This window comes from Branchiostoma floridae, chromosome 13 (assembly GCF_000003815.2).
Source record: "Branchiostoma floridae strain S238N-H82 chromosome 13, Bfl_VNyyK, whole genome shotgun sequence".
Lineage (NCBI taxonomy): Eukaryota > Metazoa > Chordata > Leptocardii > Amphioxiformes > Branchiostomatidae > Branchiostoma > Branchiostoma floridae.
In genome coordinates, this window is record NC_049991.1 from 3,615,425 (window position 1) to 3,638,591 (window position 23,167).

Sequence of the window (23,167 nt, forward strand, 5' to 3'; positions counted from 1 at the left end):
ATTTATAGCGTTGCCTTGATTGTTTTGTGGAGTTCTGTCCGGTTTGGGTATAAACCCGGCATTCTGAAACCCTTCGTGTCCTAACTTTCGAAGCTCCGAGAACCTTAGAGGGTTGGCGTTACAAATAGTAACAGCGGGGAACTCGAGTTCAGACCACTCTATCTTGATGTCTGTAGTCACCGGGTAGTCTAGATACTTGTTCACCAGGTCGTAGGCTTGCGAGCAGAAGTAACTGAAGGAAGCCAGGAACAGACACGTCCAGAACAATCGCCGGGGGAGCGACTTGGTGGTGACGGCGCGAGGGATGCCATGCGCCGAGGTGTTTTCTCCGTACTCTCGGAGAGTCCCAAGAATACTCCCGGTCTTCTCTTCCATCTTAAAACTTCTAGACGTTCTTACAACACGACTTGAAACGTTCTAGCAACCTTTCTAACGAAGAGCAACCACCAACCGACACTTAAAGCCCTTGGTAACAGTTTTAAGTGACCCACATAACCGAACAAAGCAGATTTCGAGTGGAAAGCTGTTACAACATTACGCGGCAACTAGAAACCCCGAGAGACGTCGGGCTTAGTCTGACGTATAATTGCTTTAAGTTTGCCTCTTAGCAACGTAGTAGTTGTTGACATCTGACCTATAAGAAGTCACATCCCCGTATTGTTGAGGCTTTTAAGTATCTCAAATTGTTTAATCTCTAGAACTTTGCAAACTAATGGACTGGGGAGAACAGAGCTAATTCTATTGACATAATTTCTAATTGTTGAGTTCATTCTAGTGTGTGGGTACTGCAAGGTGCCACTTGTTTTGAAACAAAATCCACTCAGAAGCAGTTTATGTTTGGTTACTTCCGTGGCTAGCTTGCTAAAGTTTGGGTCCCAATTGCACAGGTGTCCGTCAGGGATGTAGCCCCGGCCGGGCCCGGAAGCCACGAATTTGCCCCAGTAGACTGCCGGGTACAGGGGGTACCCTTCGGTGTTCCCCATGGGTAGGTCACGGCGTCTAGCTGTTACCGGGTCCCGGGTTCATTTTAAGTCCGACATAAATCCAACCCAGTGCCCAGCCGGGCGCAAAAGTAACCCCGGAGCCGCAAGGTCACGGTACTGCGGGCCACGTAGAGGTCATGCCCGAAAGTGAAGAAAAGGAGGGAAAAAAACAGCCCATGAACTGCCCGGCAGAGCCCGTTATTCCGATTAGGACCTAGTGCCTAAACCTAAGTTATCAGACGTACAAGAGGGTCGAACACCAGGAAGCTCCAAAACGAACTTGACCATTGGGTCAGAATCATCGCAATCAGAGGCTCTTTAGATATTCCGGCGGACACTCGCGCACACACGTTAGCATACAGAGTGAAAACTCCGTCTTTCATATGGGGTAATGGCATAATACGTAGGCCGTCGCATGGGATATTTTTATTAATCGCTACTTTAGAACCTTTCTATACTTTACCTATACATTATCTATTATCTACATCACACTAGTCTCTCTCAGGTCTCTACAACAGACGCTACAAAGAATGAAAAACTGAACAAGACGTTTCATAGTTTCAACTGCGCATTTGCAGTGTGATGCATGTACTCTTGGTAATATGTCAAAGTTGAAGGCTCCTGATACATCACAGATATTTAATAGATTTTATAAGGCGTGAGATCTTCACATGAAAACCTGTCTACAGCAAATGAGTGAAGGGGTCGCCAAGTGTCATGATGCCAGGGCGTCTAACTCTAAGATACTCGGAAGAAAAGGTCAATCGCTTGAGCGTAGACTGATAAGAAATAGGCGAATAAGTCTTGGAGACAATGAAAAGTTACAAACTACTGCACAGCTTGCTGTTTGATTGTGAGAAACAGTCCGCGGAGCCTGCCCCGTTGCCATAGCAACTTGAGACGCTTCGAAGAGTATCGTTTGAACTGCATAGCAACTTAAGACGCTCCGTATTAAAGACAAAGGCGTGCCATAAAGTAGAATAAAAGTCATAGTTAAAGCGCTTTATCTAATTCTCTTGACATTGTAACTGAGCGATACTTTATACAAGAAAGTCTGGGTAGCCACGGTATCGTAGAAATCAAGATGGCGCCTGCATGACATTAAATCCAATATGGCGGCGCCCATGGACGTGGTGCTGAAGAAAACAAAACAACTTTTTCAAACCCGTAACAAATCGCATCGCTTTAACTACAACCTATTGATTTAATGGGATAAAGCGCCTGAAGTGTCTCAAGTTAATGTAGCAACGAGTCAGGCGCGGTGCACTGTTTCTTATTATTTACCTACACCCATCTTACCAAAGAAGATGTGCAGAGCTTTATTGAAATTTTCATCGTCTTTAAGATTGCAATGACCCATTTCTTACCTGTCCAGACAAGCCAAGTAACTTTTTCTTCCAAATTTCTTGGTACCCCGGAATCATGACCTCTGATGACCCTACTCTTCGCACAAACGCAAACTAACTTATTTACGGTACACTGGCTTAAATGTACATATCTCGCAATGTATTTCAATACAAAGAAAGAGACAAAATTATATGGCTTACATTTCTTCTGCTTTTGTTAAGCAATGCTTGCTAAATTGGCCTATTACCTCTAGGGCTATTATGTTTGTCTATCGTACTGCTGCGCTCAGTCTCGTAGAATCTCGCCAATTAGATGTTCTCGCGATTTGCGAGACCCACAACCCCTCGCGCCGACCGAAATCTGCCTCTTTTCGCCGACATCTTGGATCGGTAACAGTAGGTAAGGATACGTGATGAAAATCGGACTGAATCTAGCTATTTAGAGGAATGATAAACACCATCTAGGTGACATCATGCTGAAATAAACTTTAGAGAATATGTTGGGTCGAAAATTTTGGTTCTTTATATGTGGAGTAAGTCGAAATCCTGGTTATAAAACAACCCATCCCTTCCCAAATCCTCAGTACACGGCATGTCACTTTTACTAAGTTTTAGCGTTAACTTCTTCGCCAAAATATATAGTAGGTGACTGGTAAGAATGACTTTCGGAACTGTAAATGTCATACTATGTAATTTATTGATTGGTAGATAATTCCTCCCGTATATTTGTAGCATGCATACTGTTTTACATGTACTGTCAGCCTGTGAAGATATACATGCAAAATTGCAAGTTTTGGTATCGTGTGTTGACTTGTCCCGATACGGAAAACAGTATCTTCTTGTGTCTTTCAATTATAAAGTAGAAGGTACCTTTGATTTAAAATCGAAAATGTGTTAGTTGATAGTAAACAAACACCCAGGCAGTGCAGTATGTACGTGTATGTGTTTTGAAGTGTGTGTGTGTGTGTTTATCATAATTTCATGTGTGTGATTCTGACAGACATGAAAGCATGAAACTTTAAGGGTTAATTTAGCCTCAGTGGCTTTTGCAGGGCTCTCTCTTGCTCCCCTATGGCATGGAATCATGTTACAAAAAGTATCCCTACTTGTAATTCATTCCCTTACATGAGCTGATACACTACTGTATGCAATCTGTCCCCATATATAACACCCAAAACCAGCTAAAATCCACACACATTAAAAGTACCGGTATGAGAAACACACACCACCACAAACACATATACATCACACACTCGAAACAGACAGAGTACAGCTAGGATGAAGTCTGCAATCTCCGATCACCTTGTTGTTGTTGTTGATTAAAATGTTGTATTCTGTTGTTGTGTTGCAGCCACCATGGTGCGTATGAACGTGCTGGCTGATGCGCTCAACGCCATCAACAATGCGGAGAAGCGTGGCAAGCGTCAGGTGATGCTGAGGCCCAACTCAAAGGTCATTGTCAAGTTCCTGACTGTCATGATGAAGCATGGTGAGTGACCACATTATATCATTATATGCCAAATATTGTAAATCCTAGTATTTGATTTGCAAAACATCCTCTGCAAAAAACAATCACGGCACACATACATAGTGCTACCTACACTGGACTTGAACTGGATTTTTGGTAAAAACATTTAGGCTCAGGTAAAAGAAAAATCTTAAAACGTCGGGAACCAGTTTTGAACTTGAAAAAAAACTACAATCTCCCCCTTATTCTCTCCTTTACAATCTTATCCATCTAAATCATTTGATAGATTGTGAAATTTGCACGGGAAAAAGACAAGCACAGCTGTTTTTGTATTCTTTGTTGAGTTTTTGTGCCTATTACTGACACAATTTTGCCGATTTTGCATGTTCATTTTTCAAACTGCATTTAAAATCTATTCCAACATGTAATTCTACATTTAAAGGTATTTGGAACCTGAATATGTCATGGGTTCAGGTCTGGACTTAGATGAATATGGTATCATGAATGACATCCGCCAAATGTACATTAAATCCCCTCACCAAAGTGTTGAGTACACTGCAGAGTTGCTTATGTCTGCAGTGATAATTAGACTTTGGTAAAGAAATGATACCTCCCTCACCTGGTAGTGTTGTCATCATTGCCAGGTAGATTTATATGTATCAACATCACATTTATTTGGCTTCAAATATGTGTATTGGATGTAGATTATTGCCTTGTTTTAGATGTCATAAAGGAGGATCTATATATATAAAATGTAATCATGCCAAAGATATGTTTTGCCAAATCTATGCCAAAGAATAGAAGTAACTGGACATGATTTTGAAAATAGTCAGGAATATTCCAGACAGTATATCACCTTCTTCTGCAAGTGACAACTCAGTAAGATCTAAAAAAAAACTATGAATTAATATGTAAATAAATGAATGTAAGGTCATCTGTGACTGTAGTTGACATAATGATAGAATTTTTTATTTAGTGTACGGATACAAAGTCTTAAAAATTGTATTAATATGTAAATAATTTGACTTATTTTGTTTCCAACATTGGACTAACTAAAATTTGTCTCAAATATTGTTTATAAACATGGTGATCAACAGATATTACAGTGTCACAATTGAAAGACCCTGGATGCTGTCTGAAAGTTTAATACCTCTGACCATTTTCAAAATCATATCCAGTTGCTTTAGTAACTATCATTTGGCTATCTTATTACCTGATTGTCTAACCATCATCAATGTAATATTGAATCTGTTCTTACTGTGATCTTACATCACTTTACCCAGCCTACATCGGTGAGTTTGAGATCGTGGACGACCACCGAGCCGGCAAAATCGTGGTGAACCTGAACGGCCGGATGAACAAGTGCGGCGTGATCAGCCCCCGCTACGACGTGGCCGTGCGAGATCTGGAGCGGTGGCAGACCAGACTCCTGCCCTCCAGACAGTTTGGGTGAGTCTCCGCAGGTTGTTTGGGGTGTCCAGGGCTCGAAATACTGGGTGCATGTGCACCCAGGTGCACCCAAAATTCACCCAATTCACCCTGTGCACCCAATTATTTTCTGTGGGTGCACAGGGTGCACCCAAATATTTTCTTAGGTTTATGTATGTAAAGATATCAAAGTATACTATTATACATCATATTCTTGACATCTAAGTGTTAGAAACATAATAAAAATGTCTGTCATGTTACTTGTTTAAGAATTTGATAGCTTGTAACTAAATTTTGTTATTATTTTTTTCACATTCTACTTAAATTTAAGTGGTGCGCCCAAAATATTTTTGGTGCACCCAAAAATGAATTTCGAGCCCTGTGTGTCCCTGTAGCTCAACTGGTAGCAGCCTCACAGTTCAGCTCCTGGTTCCAATTGATTATTGGCTGGACTGACTACTCTCTTGGCAGCAGGGGCTGAATAGAGGAGTTAGAAATAGGGGGTGCTAAATCACAAGGGTCTATCATTCGGTAATAACTCGGTGACCTCAATATGACAGCAGTTACCCCATGTGCAGCCAATGTACTTAAGGTTGGTAACTGGGAGACCCGGGTTCAATTCTGGGAAAGATATCTTGGTTTGGATGTGAACTGGAGGTTCCTTGTTCAAAGAGTTGCCGTAAAAGTTGAATGGATGAATGCTATTCGTACAGTCCACTACAAAGAAACATGAAAATTTTCCGAAATCCATGAGTTTTATGGAATAAATACAGGGTTCTAGCTAGTGCATTTTAGCGTAGTGGGCCACTACGCTAAAATTTGTGACCACTACGCTAAAATAAGTGCCACTATGCTAATTTTTAACTAGTGTAGTGGTGCTTAGCTATCATTTGCTTGTTCAACAATGTCTAATCAATGTCTGAACAATGAAAAATGATGATATGCCACTCAAAATTGACCCCAAAATCCTTCAAATCACATGTGATGTTAACAGAGTGACAACTTTTAACTCTGCATTTTCAAAATGACCCCCTTCCACACCAATCTCCTGATTGGTCGCTTCGCTACCATGCCATGCCCACTACGCTAAAATAAAATCCTGACTAGAACCCTGAAATACAATCCTTCTATCAATTTTACGAAATACAGATGTAAGTTTTATGGTACATCTACAATCTTTACTGTATTCCGTACATTTTGTATGTTTCTTAGTAGTGGATTGTATGAATACCTTAGTTACAATTTGTATGTTTCTGTCAGTGGATCATATCAATCAGTCCCATAGCTATGTATTTTGTTAATCTTGCATGAAATCCATTAAATTTGTGTGAATACTTTTAATGAAAAATAATACCCTTAATCAAAACAAGGATGGTGTGTTAAATTTAACATTGTTCCCTTGTGTTTTCCCAGTTACATTGTGCTGACCACGTCTTCAGGTATCATGGACCACGAGGAGGCCAGGAGAAAGCACACGGGAGGGAAAATCTTAGGCTACTTCTTCTGATCCAGTCTGAACAAGGAACACCTGCTCTGCTGAGGTCCTCACAGACACTCAGAACAAAAATAATAAAAATCTCACATGTAGACCATCGCATTGTCTGTTTTCTTTATTTAGGTAGCCTGGGTTCAATCCTCTGATAAAATATTTGATTTCTTAACTCAGGTTAGAAACTAGTATTAGTAGTACTGGTTGCAGTTTACCAAAAGCTACTACTTTTCTCTTTTCACATTGAAAATTTAACTGGTAAGAAATACCAATACCAATTATTCTTCATTGCACATTACCTTGATTCAGTTGCTATCTAGTACCAGACAGCAAAGATAAAAATCTTTATACCTAGTGTATATATCTACTGGTAGCTTTGATTGTTTAACCATTAGCACTTTGAAGTAGCAGTTTGGCACACAAATATGTATTGGTTATGGAGTAAGGTAGCAGGAGAAAGGTTAAAATTACAGAACTGTATGGTGTTACACTTATATGTTTAAGTAATTCTACATCTTGAATACTAGTAGTATGTCCATAAGACATGAAATTAAAGTCACGAGAATTTTCTGCACTAAAATCACATCAAATTATCTGGGATTGCCAACGAAACACTACAAGAAAATGAATCAGTCATAACTACCCATGATAAAATCTGACCGATATGGGCAGGTAGAAACTTTGGATTCTTACAGCTTGTCTAAATGGTTAAAAATCACAAAACGTCATCACATTGACCACGTGGTCCTTGTGTAAAGGAGGTCACTTCTACAGGTTAGACAAGGGTTGTAGCCAGCCTGAAATCATTTTCCGTCCCCTCAATTTTGAATCCTATCATTCCTAGTGGGGTTCCGGGGGCATACACTTCCAGATAATTCTGAAATCTAGACCCTCGGAAATGCTATTTCCTGCATTTTGGTGTGTAAATTTTGCTGGTAGAATAAGCTGTTCAACAGCATTCTGTTTTGGTGAAAAATTACACAAGGGAGACAGTTTTATCATATCTTTACATATCGATTTTTGTCAGTCAAAGAGAACGGAATGGCTCAGCTGGAAAATTTTGTCAAACGACGGGATGGCAAGGACAAGTGCTGGCTACAACCCTGACTTCTTTCCTATGACCCAGTGCATTTGTTTTACAGCCTGGCTTGCATAGCGGAGCTACTCTGCGTGAGCCAGTGTCCGCCATCCACGATCAGGTTGGTTCCGGTAACAAACGATCCGGCCGGGCTGACGAGGTATACGGCACCGTTCGCGATGTCTTCCTTGGTTCCCATGCGCCCCGCAGGGATGTCCCTTATCAAGCGGTCATAACTGCCTGTCGTCTTCTTGAGCTGTGATCCACCTAAACAAATGAGAAGAAAAATGGAAGCATACACACCAAGAAAACAAAATATAATTGATTAAGAAACTAGAGGGCCCAAACTTACAGCAGTTACTCTCTGCCCCAAGAGCTATCTAGATAAACAAAAAAATATGATTGATAAACTTTAAGAAACTGGGGGCCAAAACTTCCAGCATTTACTCTGCCACAAGAGTTATCTACCACTCATGACCACAGTAAGTCCAGAACACAAGATAAAAAAAGTTTGGCTGCAGTACCTTACAAAGCTGCTAGGAGGCCCATTTTCAAAATTGACCTTTGCTATCCTGATTTCTACCCATCTAACAAATACCGACAAAACCATCCATGGACTTCACCCGTTAAGCACATGCACACCACACAAACACACACATATATGCAATAACTTATGTTAGTTTACAGTTGCTTCAAAGAAGCATCAGTTACTACTAATATATACCATGACTATGAGATGAAAGAAAAAAAATCCACTTGCTTGAGGAACCGCTATTTAGAAAATGGTCATGAATTCACTTGCTTATGAACCTATACATGTTGGTGTTGTTCTAATCTAAGTCTAATGAATCATCGATATCTATAATCAGAAAGGATATATTTTATATTATATTATATTGAATTATATACCCAGTCGCCTCATGCCCTCAGTCTCTCCAATAGGTCCTGGAGCCACACAGTTGATCCTGATGCCGTACTGTCCCCACTCCACTGCAAGATGGCGGGTCATCGCATCTGTACAGGGAAACAGCAACAATATAAAACTATACCGTACAGCATTTCTGTGCTGTTGAATGGGATGCAGGGTTTAACAAGTTTTCTGAAATGCAAGTCTTGCCCTATTAGGCAAGTACATCAAAATTTACTTGCCTGAAATTTCCTACATTTTGCTACGTATTTTCACTTCCAGCAATGAAAGTCTTTTATCATTGGCTCTATCTCTCTGTGTTGACCAATACTTGATGCCAAATTTTAAAGCAGCCAGTATTTTAAAATCTCGCTCATGGAAGAATTCTACTTGCCCATTGGAGTTGTGCTAACCCGATGAGCACTTTCATTTGCCTGGTACAATTAATTTTGTCACAAATTAATTTCCATTATATACTAAAATACATTATCAAATACTGTAAATGCATTTAAGTTCGCGGGGATTTAATTTCGCGGTAGAGGGAAAATGGACTTTTCGCGGTGGTTTTAATTTCGCGGTTGCACCATGCACTGTAGTCTCTTACTGTTATGGAAAAATGTTCGCGGTGGTTTTAAATTCGCGGTGAAGCGGCCGCCGCGAAAACCGCGAACATTAATCCACCGCAAATATTTCTGCATTTACAGTATTTACTACTAGTAATAGTACTACCACTACTAAAACCAGCACTACTACTACTAGATAGGCTATGCATAAAATATCAAACTCTGTAACTGCCTTACCAATGGCAGCCTTAGCTGAACCAGCATGAGTCTGCAGTGGAACTCCCCTGTGGTGTAGGGTAGCAGTGATGTTCACTATGCTGCCTCCATGGTCCTGGTAACAGAGGCAAGTGTTACTTGTTAAGACACTTTTAAACATACAGTCAAACCTGTATTAGGGGCCACCTCTACAGAGGGGCCACCTGTCCATAGTGGCCACTTTTTGTCGGTCCCTTGGGTATTTTATCTACAAGTTGCCACCTCTATACAGAGGCCACCTGTCTATAGTGGCCAAATTTGTCCGGTCCCTTGAGTGGCCGCTATAGACAGGTTTGACTGTACTTCCTTAACCCCCTGGCAAAAGACTTTCCCTGTAGTCGATACAGAAGGTGGTACAGACATTAAAAGAATTACACTGATCAAGATTTTTAAGTCTCATAATTACATTTGAAATCTATTTGCACATTGAAATTTTATTCCATTCCCTTGGATTTTTCATGGAAGTCCTGTGGAGCGTAGAAGGTGCAACTCTGAAACACTGTTTCCTATATTTTGAGGGGCAAGTTCTGCTGGTAGAGTAGACTCAACTTGGTTAATGCCATCTGTGCTAAAATTCTGGAGGTCTTTGCAAAATTTCATTTTTTAACATCATTACACCGCAATTTTTGTCTGCCACGGAGGACAGAATGGGCAAAATTTTGTCCGTCCCAGCTGCAAAATGGCAGGACGGATGCTGTCTAGAACCCTGCACTGGACTATATATATGCACGTTTCTCAGGGCTTTAGCCAGCTCGAAATTTTTTTCCGTCAGCCAATTACAATCGTCGCGAAAACTGCGAAAATTAATTAGGACTGAACTGAGACCTTGAAAAACGGGTTTTAATGAGATTATCGTATGCGAAAGAGCGCCGACACACATTGTCAACAATCATAACAATAGCAAAACAAACAGTGTGTGGCTCTTACAGCCGTGGACGGCGTCCCCAAGCCGCCTGTAGCTTCCACCAAGGATTTTTGTCCGTCAAGGTTGACGGATTGGTTTTAAAATTTTTCCGTCAGACGCAGCAAATTTCCGTCAATTGACGGAAAAACGGACGCTGGCTAGACCCCTGACGTTTCTACATTGAAGGGGTTCCACACATCTTACCTTCATGTACTTTTCAAAGACAGCCTTGCTGCAGTTGAAGGTTCCGTGGGCGTCGATCTCCATGACAGTCTTGAAGGCGTTGAAGGACAACTTACTGGCAGGGCACAAGAAGTTACCAGCAGCGTCTGAAGTGTAAGACACAAAATATTCATGTCTGGAGAAATTCAAAGACTACCAAGTCTAACATTTGAGGTATTGATTGTAACAGTTACATTGCAATGAGATCCTGCAACAAGTACAGATAAACCCGTAGAAGTGACCACCTGGCCATTATTGACTTTTTGGTGGTTATTATCTTACTAATAAATAATATTTCCCGACACAAGCATTAATGATGAATCCTGAGTATTGCAACCACCGTTCCACATATTGGTCCCAAGTGGTCCTTTTGGTAGTTTTGATTGTTTTGCGAGTAGGTCTATTGTAACAGTTACCAGAAGGACTCGTCTTAAGCAAGCAACAGTTACTACAAAAGATTGTGACTAGATTTGTGCCTTGTATGCTATGATACTAGAGAAATTATTTTTTACAAGCAGGTCATATACTATATGTCCCTACTAGTACACATTGAGCTCCTGGTTCCAGTTAATTAGTTGTTACTAGGAGACCATTTTGGTCAAAGGTATAATATGGTAGGGGCTGTTTGAGGAGGTGTATTTCAAGTATGTTACAAAATGTAACAGCCTCATTACTCAGATGGCTGTAATCATCAATACTACAACTTTGGTAATACCTCGTATTGCATAATATCTTCTGACCGGTATAATATAATTAACTTGCAAGACACACTGCACAAAGCATTTACATACTGTTTCTGTACTATTGTCGTTAATGATAGTTGTGTAAACTCACTGTTGACAAGAATGTCAATCCGGTTAAAGTGAGACAAGGCATCATCCACCGCTTTAAGGATCTGGTCTGCCTAAAAAGTTAAAGGAACAACATGTAAAGACATAAAGGTAAAGATAAACCTCATGTTCTGCAATTATTCCAAATACATGTAGCATTGGTTACAAGATTTTGCATTTGTTTCTTTGTTTGTATTGCATTATCATGTAAACCACATTTAGTGCATAACACACCAGGTTTGTAATGAAGAGTACAAGTTGCATATCTGGACAGATTTTGTTTGCTTGAAAGCTTCCAAAGTAATGAGCTTTATGTGTGTGTAGGTGTGGATGTAATTCAAAACCCCAAATTTGTACACATTGTGAAAATTCTTTACTGTAGTCTCCAAGCAGACCCAACGGTGCCTTAGAGATAGTATCAAAGCTGGCCAGGGACTTAGTATAGGTGCCCGTTTGACTCCCTTAGCCGGCTATCTCCCTTTGGCCTGCTATACTCCTTTGTCAGCTTTGATACTATCTCTAAGGCACCGTTGGGTCTGCTTGGAGACTAAAAATTCTTTATATTTGGAGAAGCTGCTGTAAGCAGCGCCACCTATGCTGCAGTACAATGTGAACCAGTCAGAATTGCCCTGAGGAAGGTGACAGACTGTCACCGAAACATTCGAAGAATAAAACACCTGGTTGTGTACAAAGAATCTTATCATTCAGAAGTATAAGTATACATTTACATTGTATCTTCCCTCACCTTCCTGACATCCATGGGTAAAGCCAGGCATTTTCCTCCAGTGGCTCTCTCCAACTTTGCAGCAGCCTGTATAACAAATAACAAAGTCAATTGAAGTTCCAAGTAGGCAATTAAATATTCGAGTACAAAAATATCACTATGAAGTCCATATATACTCACCGCTTTGACTTTTTCTAGGTTACGGCTGGCTATGACTACAGTGCACTGGTGCCTGTAAAAGAAAACAAAATAAATCTGTAAAAAAAAAGGTACATGTACTTTTCAGTAATTAAGTACAGCTCTCCTTTACATCACTCAGCATTATAGTGTATAGATAATGCTACTTGCAGCTAGTGTATGTTCTTAATAATGCATATACTAGTAATGGCTCAATAATGAGGGCCAAGAGGGTCAAATAAAGAACAGTGAGCCTTCCAAAATTATATAATGTTATCAGTATCACACATCACAGCCTTTTATTTCTATGTGAAAGAGGCATCTGGCTTGATTATGCTCAACAATGTATAGTACTAGTAGTTGTATTTTATAACAAAACACTGAATGAACAAACAAAGTATGTATACGCACCTCATGAAGACCTCGGCTATTCTGAAGCCGATCCCAGAACCACCACCTGTGATGAAGGCCACTTTGCCCCTGTGGAAGAGGAAACAAAAAATTCTTAGTTCTCAACTCTAATAACATGTAATTTAGTCAGGCCTAACCCCTGGCTGGTTAATTAACTGGACCAAAAGCTATGGTAATGTTAGACTACATGGTGCTGACCAGGCAAGGTTAATGTACAAAGTTTTACGCTTTGATTTAAGCTGAAGTTACTGTCCGTCACGTCATGCACACTACAAAACAGCCAGAATATTTTCATTAAACTGATTAAGAATGTGGGCTTTTTCCAGAGGAAGGAGACTTAAGTTAGATGCGGACAGATTAAGAAATTGTACAATGGAAGGTGGGAGAGCTGTATAATTTCTTTGATGATATTTGATGAAGTTACTTGTAAGTTACTCATAAGTATTTGCTTGCAAATATTGCCTTTTCAGTTGAATAAATAGCAAGGCAATATTCATAAGCAATATGGAATATTTCCATGCACTGCATTGTGGAGTGAAATATCACATTTTTTCACCCCCATACCTGTCCTATAATAGGATAGGTTTTTGAGTGAAATATTTTGCAGCAATGACTGACAAATGGACTCTGACCAGGTGACCTAATTACAAGTTAACTGTTAACTGGTTACTTTTTCCACAGTTTTTGAGTAAGAAAAAGATGAAAGAGTTTTAAGAACAGAATAAAATCTACTCATTAATGAAATTCTTTCTTCAGCCAAGTTCAGCAAGTTGGAAAAGTTTGATGGACGAAAGGTCGTTGACCTATCGGTCATCAATATGGCACATTTTCATGCACTGCATTGTGGAGTGAAATATCACATTTTTTTCACCCCCATACCTGTCCTATAAGAGGATAGGTTTTTGAGTGAAATATTTTGCAGCAATGACTGACAAATGGACTCTGACCAGGTGACCCAAGGACCTTTCCTGATAAAAGCTCCTTGGGTGACCTATTAGAATTACAAGTAAATTGTTAACTGGTTACTTTTTCCACAGTTTCTGAGTAAGAAAAACATGAAAGAGTTTTAAGAACAGAATAAAATCTACTCATTAAAGAAATTATTTCTTCAGCCAAGGCTTCAGCAAGTTGGAAATGTTTGATGGACGAAAGGTCGTTGACCTATCGGTCACAGCGCAGCTACATACATTGCAGGTCCAATATTCCTTCCAGTTAAAATTACAGCCACCCTATACCTTAAAACAAAGGGGAAAAATAGCAGCATTCGTTCGCACGCGCTGTCACTGCGAGGCAATATTCATAAGCAATATGGAATATTTCCATGCACTGCATTGTGGAGTGAAATATCACATTTTTCACCCCCATACCTGTCCTATAATAGGACAGACACAGGTTTTTGAGTGAAATACATTTGCAACAATGTACTCTGACCAGGTGACCTATAAAAGTTAAAGTTGTTAACTAGTTACTTTTTCCACAGTTTCATGAAAAACATGGAAAAGTTGGAAGAACAGAATAAAATATAATCAATGTTAAACATTCAAATCCAATCATTAATGAAATTATTACTTCAGCCAAGGCTTCAGCAACTTCGAAAAGTGTGATGGACGAAAGGTCGTTGACCTATCGGTCACAGCGCAGCTACATACATTGCAGGTCCAATATTCCTTCCAGTTAAAAATTACAGCCGCCCTATACCTTAAAACAAAGGGAAAAATTAGCAGCATTCGTTCGCACGCGCTTTCACTTCGTAAAAATACTCACTTGAGCAAGTCTGGCCGGTAAACATACTTGTAACTCTGCAAGCAGACGTCAAAATCACCGCCTTCCGCCATCTTGAATCTTTGCTACAAAATTTGCATCTCATTTGCATATTTGTGACTGAGTTTTGCTGAAATATTACATCATTACCTTTACAGTTGTGGGGCAAAAATACATGTTTTTAATTCCCCTCGACATAATAAAATCACAGAAATCATTAATATTGCCAAAATATAGCTTTTGTGATATGTTTTCGGCACTTTGCCGAAGATTACCGAAGTTGGCCGAGAGTTAATTTATGCCAACATCCGGGAGCTTTCACATATTTCGGGCAGTTTCAAAATGGTGGAGTTTCACTTGTTGTGTACAGGTGGTTGCTTTGGCAGCGATGTGAACCACCCTTAACCCTCTTAATCTAGCTCACCTTTCTTACAAGACGGATGCAGCACGCTTTAAGTAACTGCACGTACAGCGTACTTTCTTGAAGATTCGTTCTTGAGGAGTTGAACCAAGATATTCGGCGATTTAGAGGGAGAGTTGAAGTTGTCGTTTGGCAACAGGACTTGTCATCAAACAAGAATCTTGTCTTGAAGGTCTTGGGACTTTCTTATTGTTTCCGTCCTACAAGACATAAGGAGAAAGTCAGTACAGTTTCTTGGAGGAATACAGACCAAGGTGAGCTCCCTAAGATCTTTTATGAACGTATGGAAAAAGAAAAATTATATCATATATAATATATGGACTTGATGGGGGAGGGCATACTACATGTAACGTTACGATTAATATTTGCTTGATTGCTTGCTTTATCATAAGAAATTACACGTATGAGTAACTCGAATTTATGACAACTACTGGTATCCATAGAAGATAATGCAAAAATTTTGTTGAAGTTAGTGAGTTGACATTATATTTTCTTTTGAAATAAAATTTGAATGTTCAGGTATATTCAGATCATCAATATAAAATTATGATATCTTGTAGAATGTGCTACGAACTAACAAGTGACATGAAATTATTGATAACAGTAGTTGTCCTTCTGTCTAGTGTTATGCCATAAGGCAATCTATAACAGATGTGCAAATAAACAAAATAACAAAACAATTAGCTAGTAAATGCCTCAGACTCAGAGACCGTATACAGAAGGTTGGGGGTTTCAAATACTGGCGTTTTTTTGTTGTTGTTGTTGGTTGTGGTGTTGAACTTGAATGGCCAAGTGACAAGGCTAGTGGACATGCGAGCAAAAGTTCACAGGTTTGATTCCTAGCATTCCTTGCATGCGAGATGTTGACCATGGTATTTGCGGGGATTTAGTTTCGCGGAAGTGGAAAAAAGGACTATTTTCTGTGGTTTTGAGTTCGCGGTAGTACCATGCACTGTAGTCTCTTACAACTATGGGAAAATGGTCGCAGTGGTTTTAAGTTCAAATTGGCAATGTGAAAACCGCGAACATAAAACCACCTTGAAAATTTCTGCATTTACAGTAATGGATAACAACCCACTGCCTTAGGCCTAGGAAAAAAAATGTTGTGTTTCCTGTTTCAGTCCTGAAAAAATTAGGGTCGGTAGGTAGGGATTATCTTCTTTTTTTTCTTGTAATTTGTTTTTGGCTGGCCAAAACTCTAGTGATACATATTACAATACAGTCGAACAAAGTAAACTGAAGTGCATGAGGACACTTCTCTTTTAATGTCAAACTTTAATTTTGTGCACAATAGATACATTTATCCTTCATTAGATAGGACAAGCAGTGTTTTTGCTTCAATAGGAAGTAGGCTGAATAAAAATTCTAACTGGAAACTGTGACTCCTCTGCCCACCCCCAAAAAAAGTCTAGGGTCGGCAGGTTTTTCTAGGGTAGGTAGGGAAACAGGAAACAACATTTTTTTTCTTAAAGGCCTTATTAGCCTATGGCCTCAAAGAGGCTGTGCAACCATTGCCTAAGCCTTAAGTTGAAGGCTTAACTGATTAATAATGTTTTGTTGTAATGTTGTACAGTTTAAGCTTTGTTCCAACTCAAGAAAGTCACCATGAATTTTTGCTCAATTTTTAGATTTCTTGTTGTAAATGTACAACTATGGATTCTACAAATACAGATGAGCTTTCCTTCCAATAACGTTAAACATGTTTTTGCTGTTATTCTTTCCACAGAGCAGTGAGGATGGCGCTGTACTTTGACAGTAAGATCCAGAGCCCAGATGGCATGGGACCATGTTCTAACCTAGCCTGGCACAGAACACACACTGTACTGGCTGTGGCTGCTACTACAAGTGTGGGGGGAGGTGCTGTCAACCTCTTCATGGACGATGTATGTAATGAATTTATTGTAAATTTGAAAATGCTTGTGGTGCATGGTTTTATATAGATCAACTAGCAAAAGTAGCATGGGACATTTACTTTGCTTTTTAAAGGTAGGAATTAGGAATTTTCGAAACGTTACTATTCGGTGGGTATTAAAGGATCTTTTGCCTGCCATTGATAGTATATGAAATAGCTTAAATGCCCAGTTATCTACCAACCTAATGAAAGTTTGCAAGGTTAAAGGTTTTTTTAAAGTCACCACTTTTATCGGCACCAATTCCAAAGATATTACAATGATCTCGCTATGAATTTGTGCCACCACAACTAGATTGTGTTTTTCAATGTATTACTACCCACTATTACTGATGTAACGTTACTTGTGTGATGTGAACATGGTTTCACTGAGCTACATGACGAAGAAATTGGTCTGGGCAAACCCTATTAGTATTAATATTAAATTGATAATTACAAACAGGCATGGTTGAAATATTAGACAAGGAGTCTAGTGTTTTAAAATTTGCTGTTCTAGAGGCTAAATTTATGGTCAGAAATACAACACTATGTGTTGTAAAATTCCCATTTGTATGCAAATGCATTTACTTTGAATATTGTATTGTAGGATTACAAATGATGTGTTTTGTTATTTTGTTTGATTAGGGAGAGCCAGTTCCGGACGGTTGTATCCAGCGATCATCACAAGTCACGTGCATGAGCTGGCACCCGAACTACCGCGTACTGGCCATGGGCTGGGAACGGAGTATTTTAAGATTAACAAATTAATGATGTTTTGTTATTTTGTTCTTAGGGAGAGCCAGTTCCGGACGGTTGTATCCAGCGATCATCACAAGTCACATGCATGAGCTGGCACCCGAACTACCGCGTACTGGCCATGGGCTGGGAGAATGGGGACGTCCTGATGTGGAACGATCAGGACAAGGAGCTGCACGAGGCCAAGTCCATTCACGACGCGGGGGTGGCCATCCTGGAGTGGAGCACCAACGGGACTCGTCTACTGTCTGGGGACAAGGTGGGGGAATCCTGGATTTGGTGGCATCATGAAAATCAATCTTTCCTTGATGTTTCTGTATAAGGCCACACCGATTTAATTTCTTGGTTCACGGATTCGCTCGCTCCTATTTTTTGGGAAAAAAAATAAAAATTACCACTCAGCAAATTTTCACCATTAATGAAACCATTCACCAACTTTCTGGTGTAGCAAATTGGCCTTTATATTATAAGCTCTTTAAAGTGTGGGTACAGGTGCTGTTACTGTACAAAAATAGTGTTTTTGTACTTTTTTCAAGCTGAAAACTTTTTTTCTTTATGTTTTGGATTAGCCGTTACCTTTACCCCAACCATTTTACAATTTTTATTTTTATTTCGCCCTCTCGCTCCATATTTTTTATGAAAAAATCCGTGAACCAAGAAATTAAATTGGTGTGGCCTAAGGGTATAGTTTTAAAGGTAGAGGTTGCTAGCCCTTCTTTAACGTGCACGTGGCACCTCCTCGAACACGAGACTCCATTTTCATCTCTTCCAGGGTTAGACAAGTTTTCTAAAATTCACTTGTCCTATCGAGCAAGCACATATTAAAGAATTTACTTGCCAGAACCAATTTTTTACTTGCCCAAAAATCAAATGTCACTTTTATATGCATTTCACTTCCAAAAAAGGAATTCATATTATTGCCCTTTTTTCTATGTTGACCATTGCTTGATGTCATGACTGTAAATAGTAGTAAGGTTATCAAAATGTCACTCAATGGAAGAATATTACTTGCCCAATCGGACAAGGGGGGTAGCACATGCACCCGATCAGCAATTTCACTTGCCCTGGACAATAGGGCTAGTGGACTTTTCCAACCCTGCCATCTGAAAGACGTTTGCAGCCCCAAACGAGATGCCCAATCCAGGATTTGAACCAGGGTCTGCCAGTTACCAACTAATTTGACCCATTTGAGCAATAGGAACAAATTTAAAATTTGCAGTATAATGTAAATATTACAGGTCTGTTTTTCGTCCATTCACTTGAGTTACCACATACTTACTAGGTGAGCTTATTGATTCAGATATTGACCCTTGTTCTGTAATTCAAGATTGATAACAATTGTTTCTGCTCTTTTCAGAATGGACTGATCACCGTGTGGAAGATGGATGGTAAAGGCAGAGCCCAGGCCACCCCCTTCTGTAAACACCAGATGGAACAGTCCGTCTCGGTGTGCCTTGTGAGACCAGGGGCAGCCGTGGACCCAGAAAAGTATGTCTGTTTATGACATTCGCTTTAAATGTAGAACATATTCATGTACATTGTAATCGTCTATTTTAACATTAAAATTTAGCAATAATTATTCTATATCTCCATAAATACTTGATGTTATTGAAGAAAACTTGAGGAAATGTTGGGGTTTTCTGAAAACCGAAATGGTGAAATCTTATTAAATATTACACATCTTTTGTGTATGAAAGTTATTCCTTTCCCTTTGGTTTGCTTTTGTCTATCTCTTGTTTAGGTTTGACTGCAGTCGATGGTAGTAATACATGGTTTTCTTATCCATTCGTATTAATTTATAAAACCTTATAGTATTACTACTAGTTGTTCCTGCCTCAAAGGAATTGTTTCAGGTTTGGGAATAAAAAAACCCTGTAAGACTTAGTTATGTTTTCATTGGCATATATTCATAAAATTGATAAGTTAATACTATGAAATTCAGCTTCTCAAATTGATGTAAATTGTAATACTATCTTTTACCCTTTTGTTTTTGCAGTGACATCAGCGGCCTAGCGCGGGCTGCCGTTAGTGGCGACGAGAAGGCCCTGGATATGTTCTCCTGGAAGAAATCCCTCGGCTCCAAAATCACCCTCGGTCCTTCCGAGGGTCTAGCCTTCTTCCTCGGAGGAATAGATGGTAAGGAGTTATCTAGTATTATGACTCTAATCTCAATCACATTTAACAGATGCAATTATCTTTTATGCAAAAATCAGACTTCAAGTTGCTATCATTTTAGTGCACAAATAGAACAGAAACTTTTCTCTCTATTTTCATGTATTTCCATTGTTGCCATTGATAGACATGTGAATGGATACTACTGATTAAAGCTCCATATACAGTAAGTATTGTATACATTGCAGGGATCGAAATACTTTTTTTTTGCTACATGCAAAATTGCACGTTGGCAAAAATTTTACGTGCAATTTTAAAAATTTACATGCAAAATGTAACTAGTCTATACTGCAACGTTCTAGCCAGCATCCATCAATCCTTCCTTTGGCAGAATTTTGCTGCTCAGGACGGATAAGAGTTTTGCCCATTGATGGTCAGAAATCGGCGCATAAAAATATAGAAAGAATTTTGGAAAGGTGTCCACATAATCAGCATGTTAGTTTGCAGCAAAGCAAAGTTTTGATTATTTATAACACCTACTGACCACCGGTTACGATCCCAAGAGAAAGTTACCAGCAAAAACAAGGAAGGAAAAAGAAAGACGTCCATATGTCATTCTGTCTAGGAGTTGGGAGTCTAATTCCTCAGTATTCTTATTATAGGCTAGGTATTTTCAACATGGAAGATTGCAAGTTCAGAATAATTTTACATGCAAATCTCAAAAATTATTTGCAAATTACAAGTTAAGTATGTGTATTTCGACCCCTGCATTGTAACCAGCTGCTGCCACGCCATGTGCCAGCAAAGCTGGTGTATAGCACCAAAGGGTGATCAGGGTTGGACAAGTCTAGTCCTATTGTCCATGGCAATTCAAAGTGCTGATCAGGCAAGTGCATGACCTACCCCACTTGCCCGATCTCGCGAGTAAGATTTTTCATCTTAGTGAGGCAATATTAAGAATTCCATTGCTGAAAGTGAAAATGCATAATTTTATAAAAGTGATGACATTTGAATATTGATTTTGGGCACTTAGTGAAAAATTGGTTCTGTCAAGTAATTTTTTTATATTTTCTAAGTGCTTGCCCGATAGGACAAGTGAATTTTTAAAAACTTGTCCAACCCTGGTGATTTTTCTGGCTATATACTGATATAGACAGATGCTTGGCCCCATTTGATTTGATTTTCAACAAGTTTACCATGATCATTTTCATCTGTTTGAATCTAGGAGATGTCTACTACCTTGATGACAAGGGCAAGAGTTCGAAGGTCTTCACAGCGGATGGACCAATAGAGAAGCTGCTTTACTATGAAGAGAAGAACATTCTCGTGACCGTGACCTCTGGTCTCGTTCTGACCCAGCACAGCGTATCGTCCGAGGGCGCCTTTCAGGAAGTAACCAAGGTAACATAACAAACAAACAAACGAGAAATCGATCCATCGCATACATCATTCTCATCACTCTCACATGCCATCCATGGGCTTCTGACTTCTTCAACTGAAACATTTTGTTTTCTGGAACAAATTTGGAACCAGGGCCAACTCAGCTTGTGGGAACAAATTTGGACCCCAGCCAACTATAAGCACACACCAGTAAAAAACAAACAAAATTATACACAAACCAAAAGCAATACCTCCTTTTTTACGAGGTATTAACAGTTACACAGCTTTTGATCTGTTATGATCGTAAGACATTTCAAGTTGAAATGTAAACTTTCCTACAGGTTGCTTTGAAACTTTGAAAGTCACTCTAAATTTAACGACTAGTATTTTGTCATGCATGCGGATGTGTATGTTAATTGTTACTGATTTAACTTTGTAATGATCTGTTCTCACAGTCCTGACCACAACAGTTAGAACACAGAAATACAAAACAAAATATAAATGTAGATACTTGACAAAAAGCCCCTCTCTAATTGGTCAAACTCATAATTGCCATGCTCTCATTGGTTGAACTGCTAATTGTGATGGACAGTTAGGATTGACAGCTGATGTAATGATGTCTATGACTGACAGGTGAAACTGAGTGGGAAGATGGGACAGTTGAACATCATCTGGGCAGGACGAGGCCTGATGGCCACAGCTACAGGGGAGCCACTCATCAGGTTCGAATAAACATTTTAAACTTAATTTGAAACAATCATTCAAATGTTGCTACATGTATAAACCAAGTTTTGCATGAGGCAACATTAGCTGCAATAGTTTTGATGTAGTCAAATCTTGATTTTGTAGAAGATAGGTAATCATAGATACAAAGTTACTCAAACAACTTGATATGATTTTAAATTTTGTAAGATGTTTAGACAGGTTTGCCAGTCTTGTCAGTGACAGTTGCGAATAAGTAACTTGTATTTTGAATCTTATGACCTGGATGTTCAACCTATATCAACAGAGGATAGATGATACAAAAAATATATTTCACAACAGTTATAAAGCAGGATATCATAGTTTGATGACATGATATGCTGAGATTTAAAAAATTAAATACTTATTACGTAATGTTGTATAGTGCAAAGATGCATTCTTGCATTTAGAATACTGATATAGCACAATTGTTGTGTTACAATTGTACTAAATTGCTATTTTTTTTTACAGAATGTGGGATTTGGAGAAGGATGACAACTATGCCCTGCCCCTGCCTATAGACAGCACTGTCTCTTTTACATCTGGGGAGTCGGTCAACTGTCTGTCATTCTGTTCCAAAAAAGGTTGGTTTGCATTGCATTATACGGTAAACCACCTCAGAGCATAACACATCAGGTTTGTACTGAACAGTACAAGCTGCATTTCTGGATGGATTTATTTGATCCACTCACACTGGGAAGGACCCCTATTCTTTGTGTTCAAGGGTTCTTTAACGTGCTTGAAGTATGGCTATCCTTAAAGGACAGCATCAGAAAATTTTCAATTCTTTATTTTCCAGTAGTTTACTCATTAAAAAGTTGATGTACGTCAATTTTTACATTGATCCGCCTATTATGACCCTGTAGACACGTTTGAACTTCGCGCTCTCCTCCTCTCCCCGCCGCGCTGGCCGATGACGTAATGGCCTCGTTCTGATCGTCTGAGATTGTATGACGTCACGGATCCGGATCAGAAACTTCTAGCCAGCCATTTTATTTTGCTCGGTGAACCTCTCAGCGGTGAATAATCACCCCGCCATTCTGGAATTCAGTTTGTTGTTGAAAATTACTTTCGTGGACCTGTAAGTCGCATTGTGAGCTGTCTACGAAGCCATAGTCCCCGGGAGACTGGACATGAATAAGCTTGCCTGCGAGTAAGCCACGCGGCGACGGGACGAAATCAAAACAATGGCGGTGGGGGAGGTTCACGCACCGTGCCTTTCTGGACTTTTACAAGAGCGAGTTCGGGTCAGTTCTTACCTTCTCCTTTCCGGACAGCACAGCGATAATTACACGTAAACTTCCACGAATTTTGGTTGAATTC

General features: G+C 39.5%; 4 protein-coding genes across 5 annotated transcripts in view; 2 read left to right on the forward strand and 2 right to left on the reverse strand.

The window, feature by feature from the left end:
• LOC118429346 (FMRFamide-activated amiloride-sensitive sodium channel-like) overlaps nt 1-375 on the reverse strand; it is a 9,705-nt gene extending 9,330 nt beyond the window's left edge. The window contains exon 1 of the mRNA XM_035839827.1: nt 181-375. Within this exon, the coding sequence (XP_035695720.1) occupies nt 181-375 (195 nt within the window). The remainder of the gene's footprint in view (nt 1-180) is intronic.
• Nucleotides 376-2,614: 2,239 nt separating this feature from the next.
• Nucleotides 2,615-6,817, forward strand: LOC118429527 (40S ribosomal protein S15a). Its single transcript, XM_035840027.1, has 4 exons — nt 2,615-2,729; nt 3,681-3,818; nt 5,081-5,246; nt 6,639-6,817. Exons 2-4 carry the CDS (start codon nt 3,686-3,688, stop codon nt 6,730-6,732), a joined length of 393 nt encoding a protein of 130 aa, XP_035695920.1. The 5' UTR covers nt 2,615-2,729; nt 3,681-3,685; the 3' UTR covers nt 6,733-6,817.
• Nucleotides 6,818-7,808: 991 nt separating this feature from the next.
• On the reverse strand, nt 7,809-14,678 carry LOC118429724 (peroxisomal 2,4-dienoyl-CoA reductase-like). The gene is made up of 9 exons (XM_035840341.1): nt 14,550-14,678; nt 12,786-12,854; nt 12,378-12,429; nt 12,219-12,284; nt 11,478-11,547; nt 10,626-10,750; nt 9,500-9,593; nt 8,702-8,806; nt 7,809-8,059 (listed from the first exon to the last, which is right to left on the reverse strand). The coding sequence occupies exons 1-9, from the start codon at nt 14,618-14,620 to the stop codon at nt 7,851-7,853; spliced, it is 861 nt and encodes a 286-aa protein (XP_035696234.1). The 5' UTR covers nt 14,621-14,678; the 3' UTR covers nt 7,809-7,850.
• A 182-nt stretch (nt 14,679-14,860) lies between these two features.
• The window catches only part of LOC118428877 (intraflagellar transport protein 140 homolog), a 39,202-nt gene continuing 30,895 nt past the window's right edge, over nt 14,861-23,167 (forward strand). For both annotated transcript variants that reach the window (XM_035839121.1, XM_035839122.1), the window contains exons 1-8: nt 14,861-15,221; nt 16,694-16,850; nt 17,649-17,870; nt 18,969-19,099; nt 19,608-19,747; nt 20,949-21,124; nt 21,737-21,825; nt 22,316-22,428. In XM_035839121.1, the coding sequence (XP_035695014.1) occupies nt 16,704-16,850; nt 17,649-17,870; nt 18,969-19,099; nt 19,608-19,747; nt 20,949-21,124; nt 21,737-21,825; nt 22,316-22,428 (1,018 nt within the window). In that variant the 5' untranslated portion in view covers nt 14,861-15,221; nt 16,694-16,703. The remainder of the gene's footprint in view (nt 15,222-16,693; nt 16,851-17,648; nt 17,871-18,968; nt 19,100-19,607; nt 19,748-20,948; nt 21,125-21,736; nt 21,826-22,315; nt 22,429-23,167) is intronic.

Coding starts and splice junctions, on each gene's coding strand:
- LOC118429527 (XM_035840027.1), top strand. CDS start 3,686: ATGGTGCGTATGAACGTGCTGGCTGATGCGCTCAACGCCATCAACAAT. Junction 3,819..5,080: donor GACTGTCATGATGAAGCATG/GTGAGTGACCAC, acceptor CACTTTACCCAG/CCTACATCGGTGAGTTTGAG. Junction 5,247..6,638: donor CTGCCCTCCAGACAGTTTGG/GTGAGTCTCCGC, acceptor GTGTTTTCCCAG/TTACATTGTGCTGACCACGT.
- LOC118429724 (XM_035840341.1), bottom strand. CDS start 14,620: ATGGCGGAAGGCGGTGATTTTGACGTCTGCTTGCAGAGTTACAAGTAT. Junction 12,855..14,549: donor TACCGGCCAGACTTGCTCAA/GTGAGTATTTTT, acceptor CCTCTTCCACAG/GGGCAAAGTGGCCTTCATCA. Junction 12,430..12,785: donor ATAGCCGAGGTCTTCATGAG/GTGCGTATACAT, acceptor TTTCTTTTACAG/GCACCAGTGCACTGTAGTCA.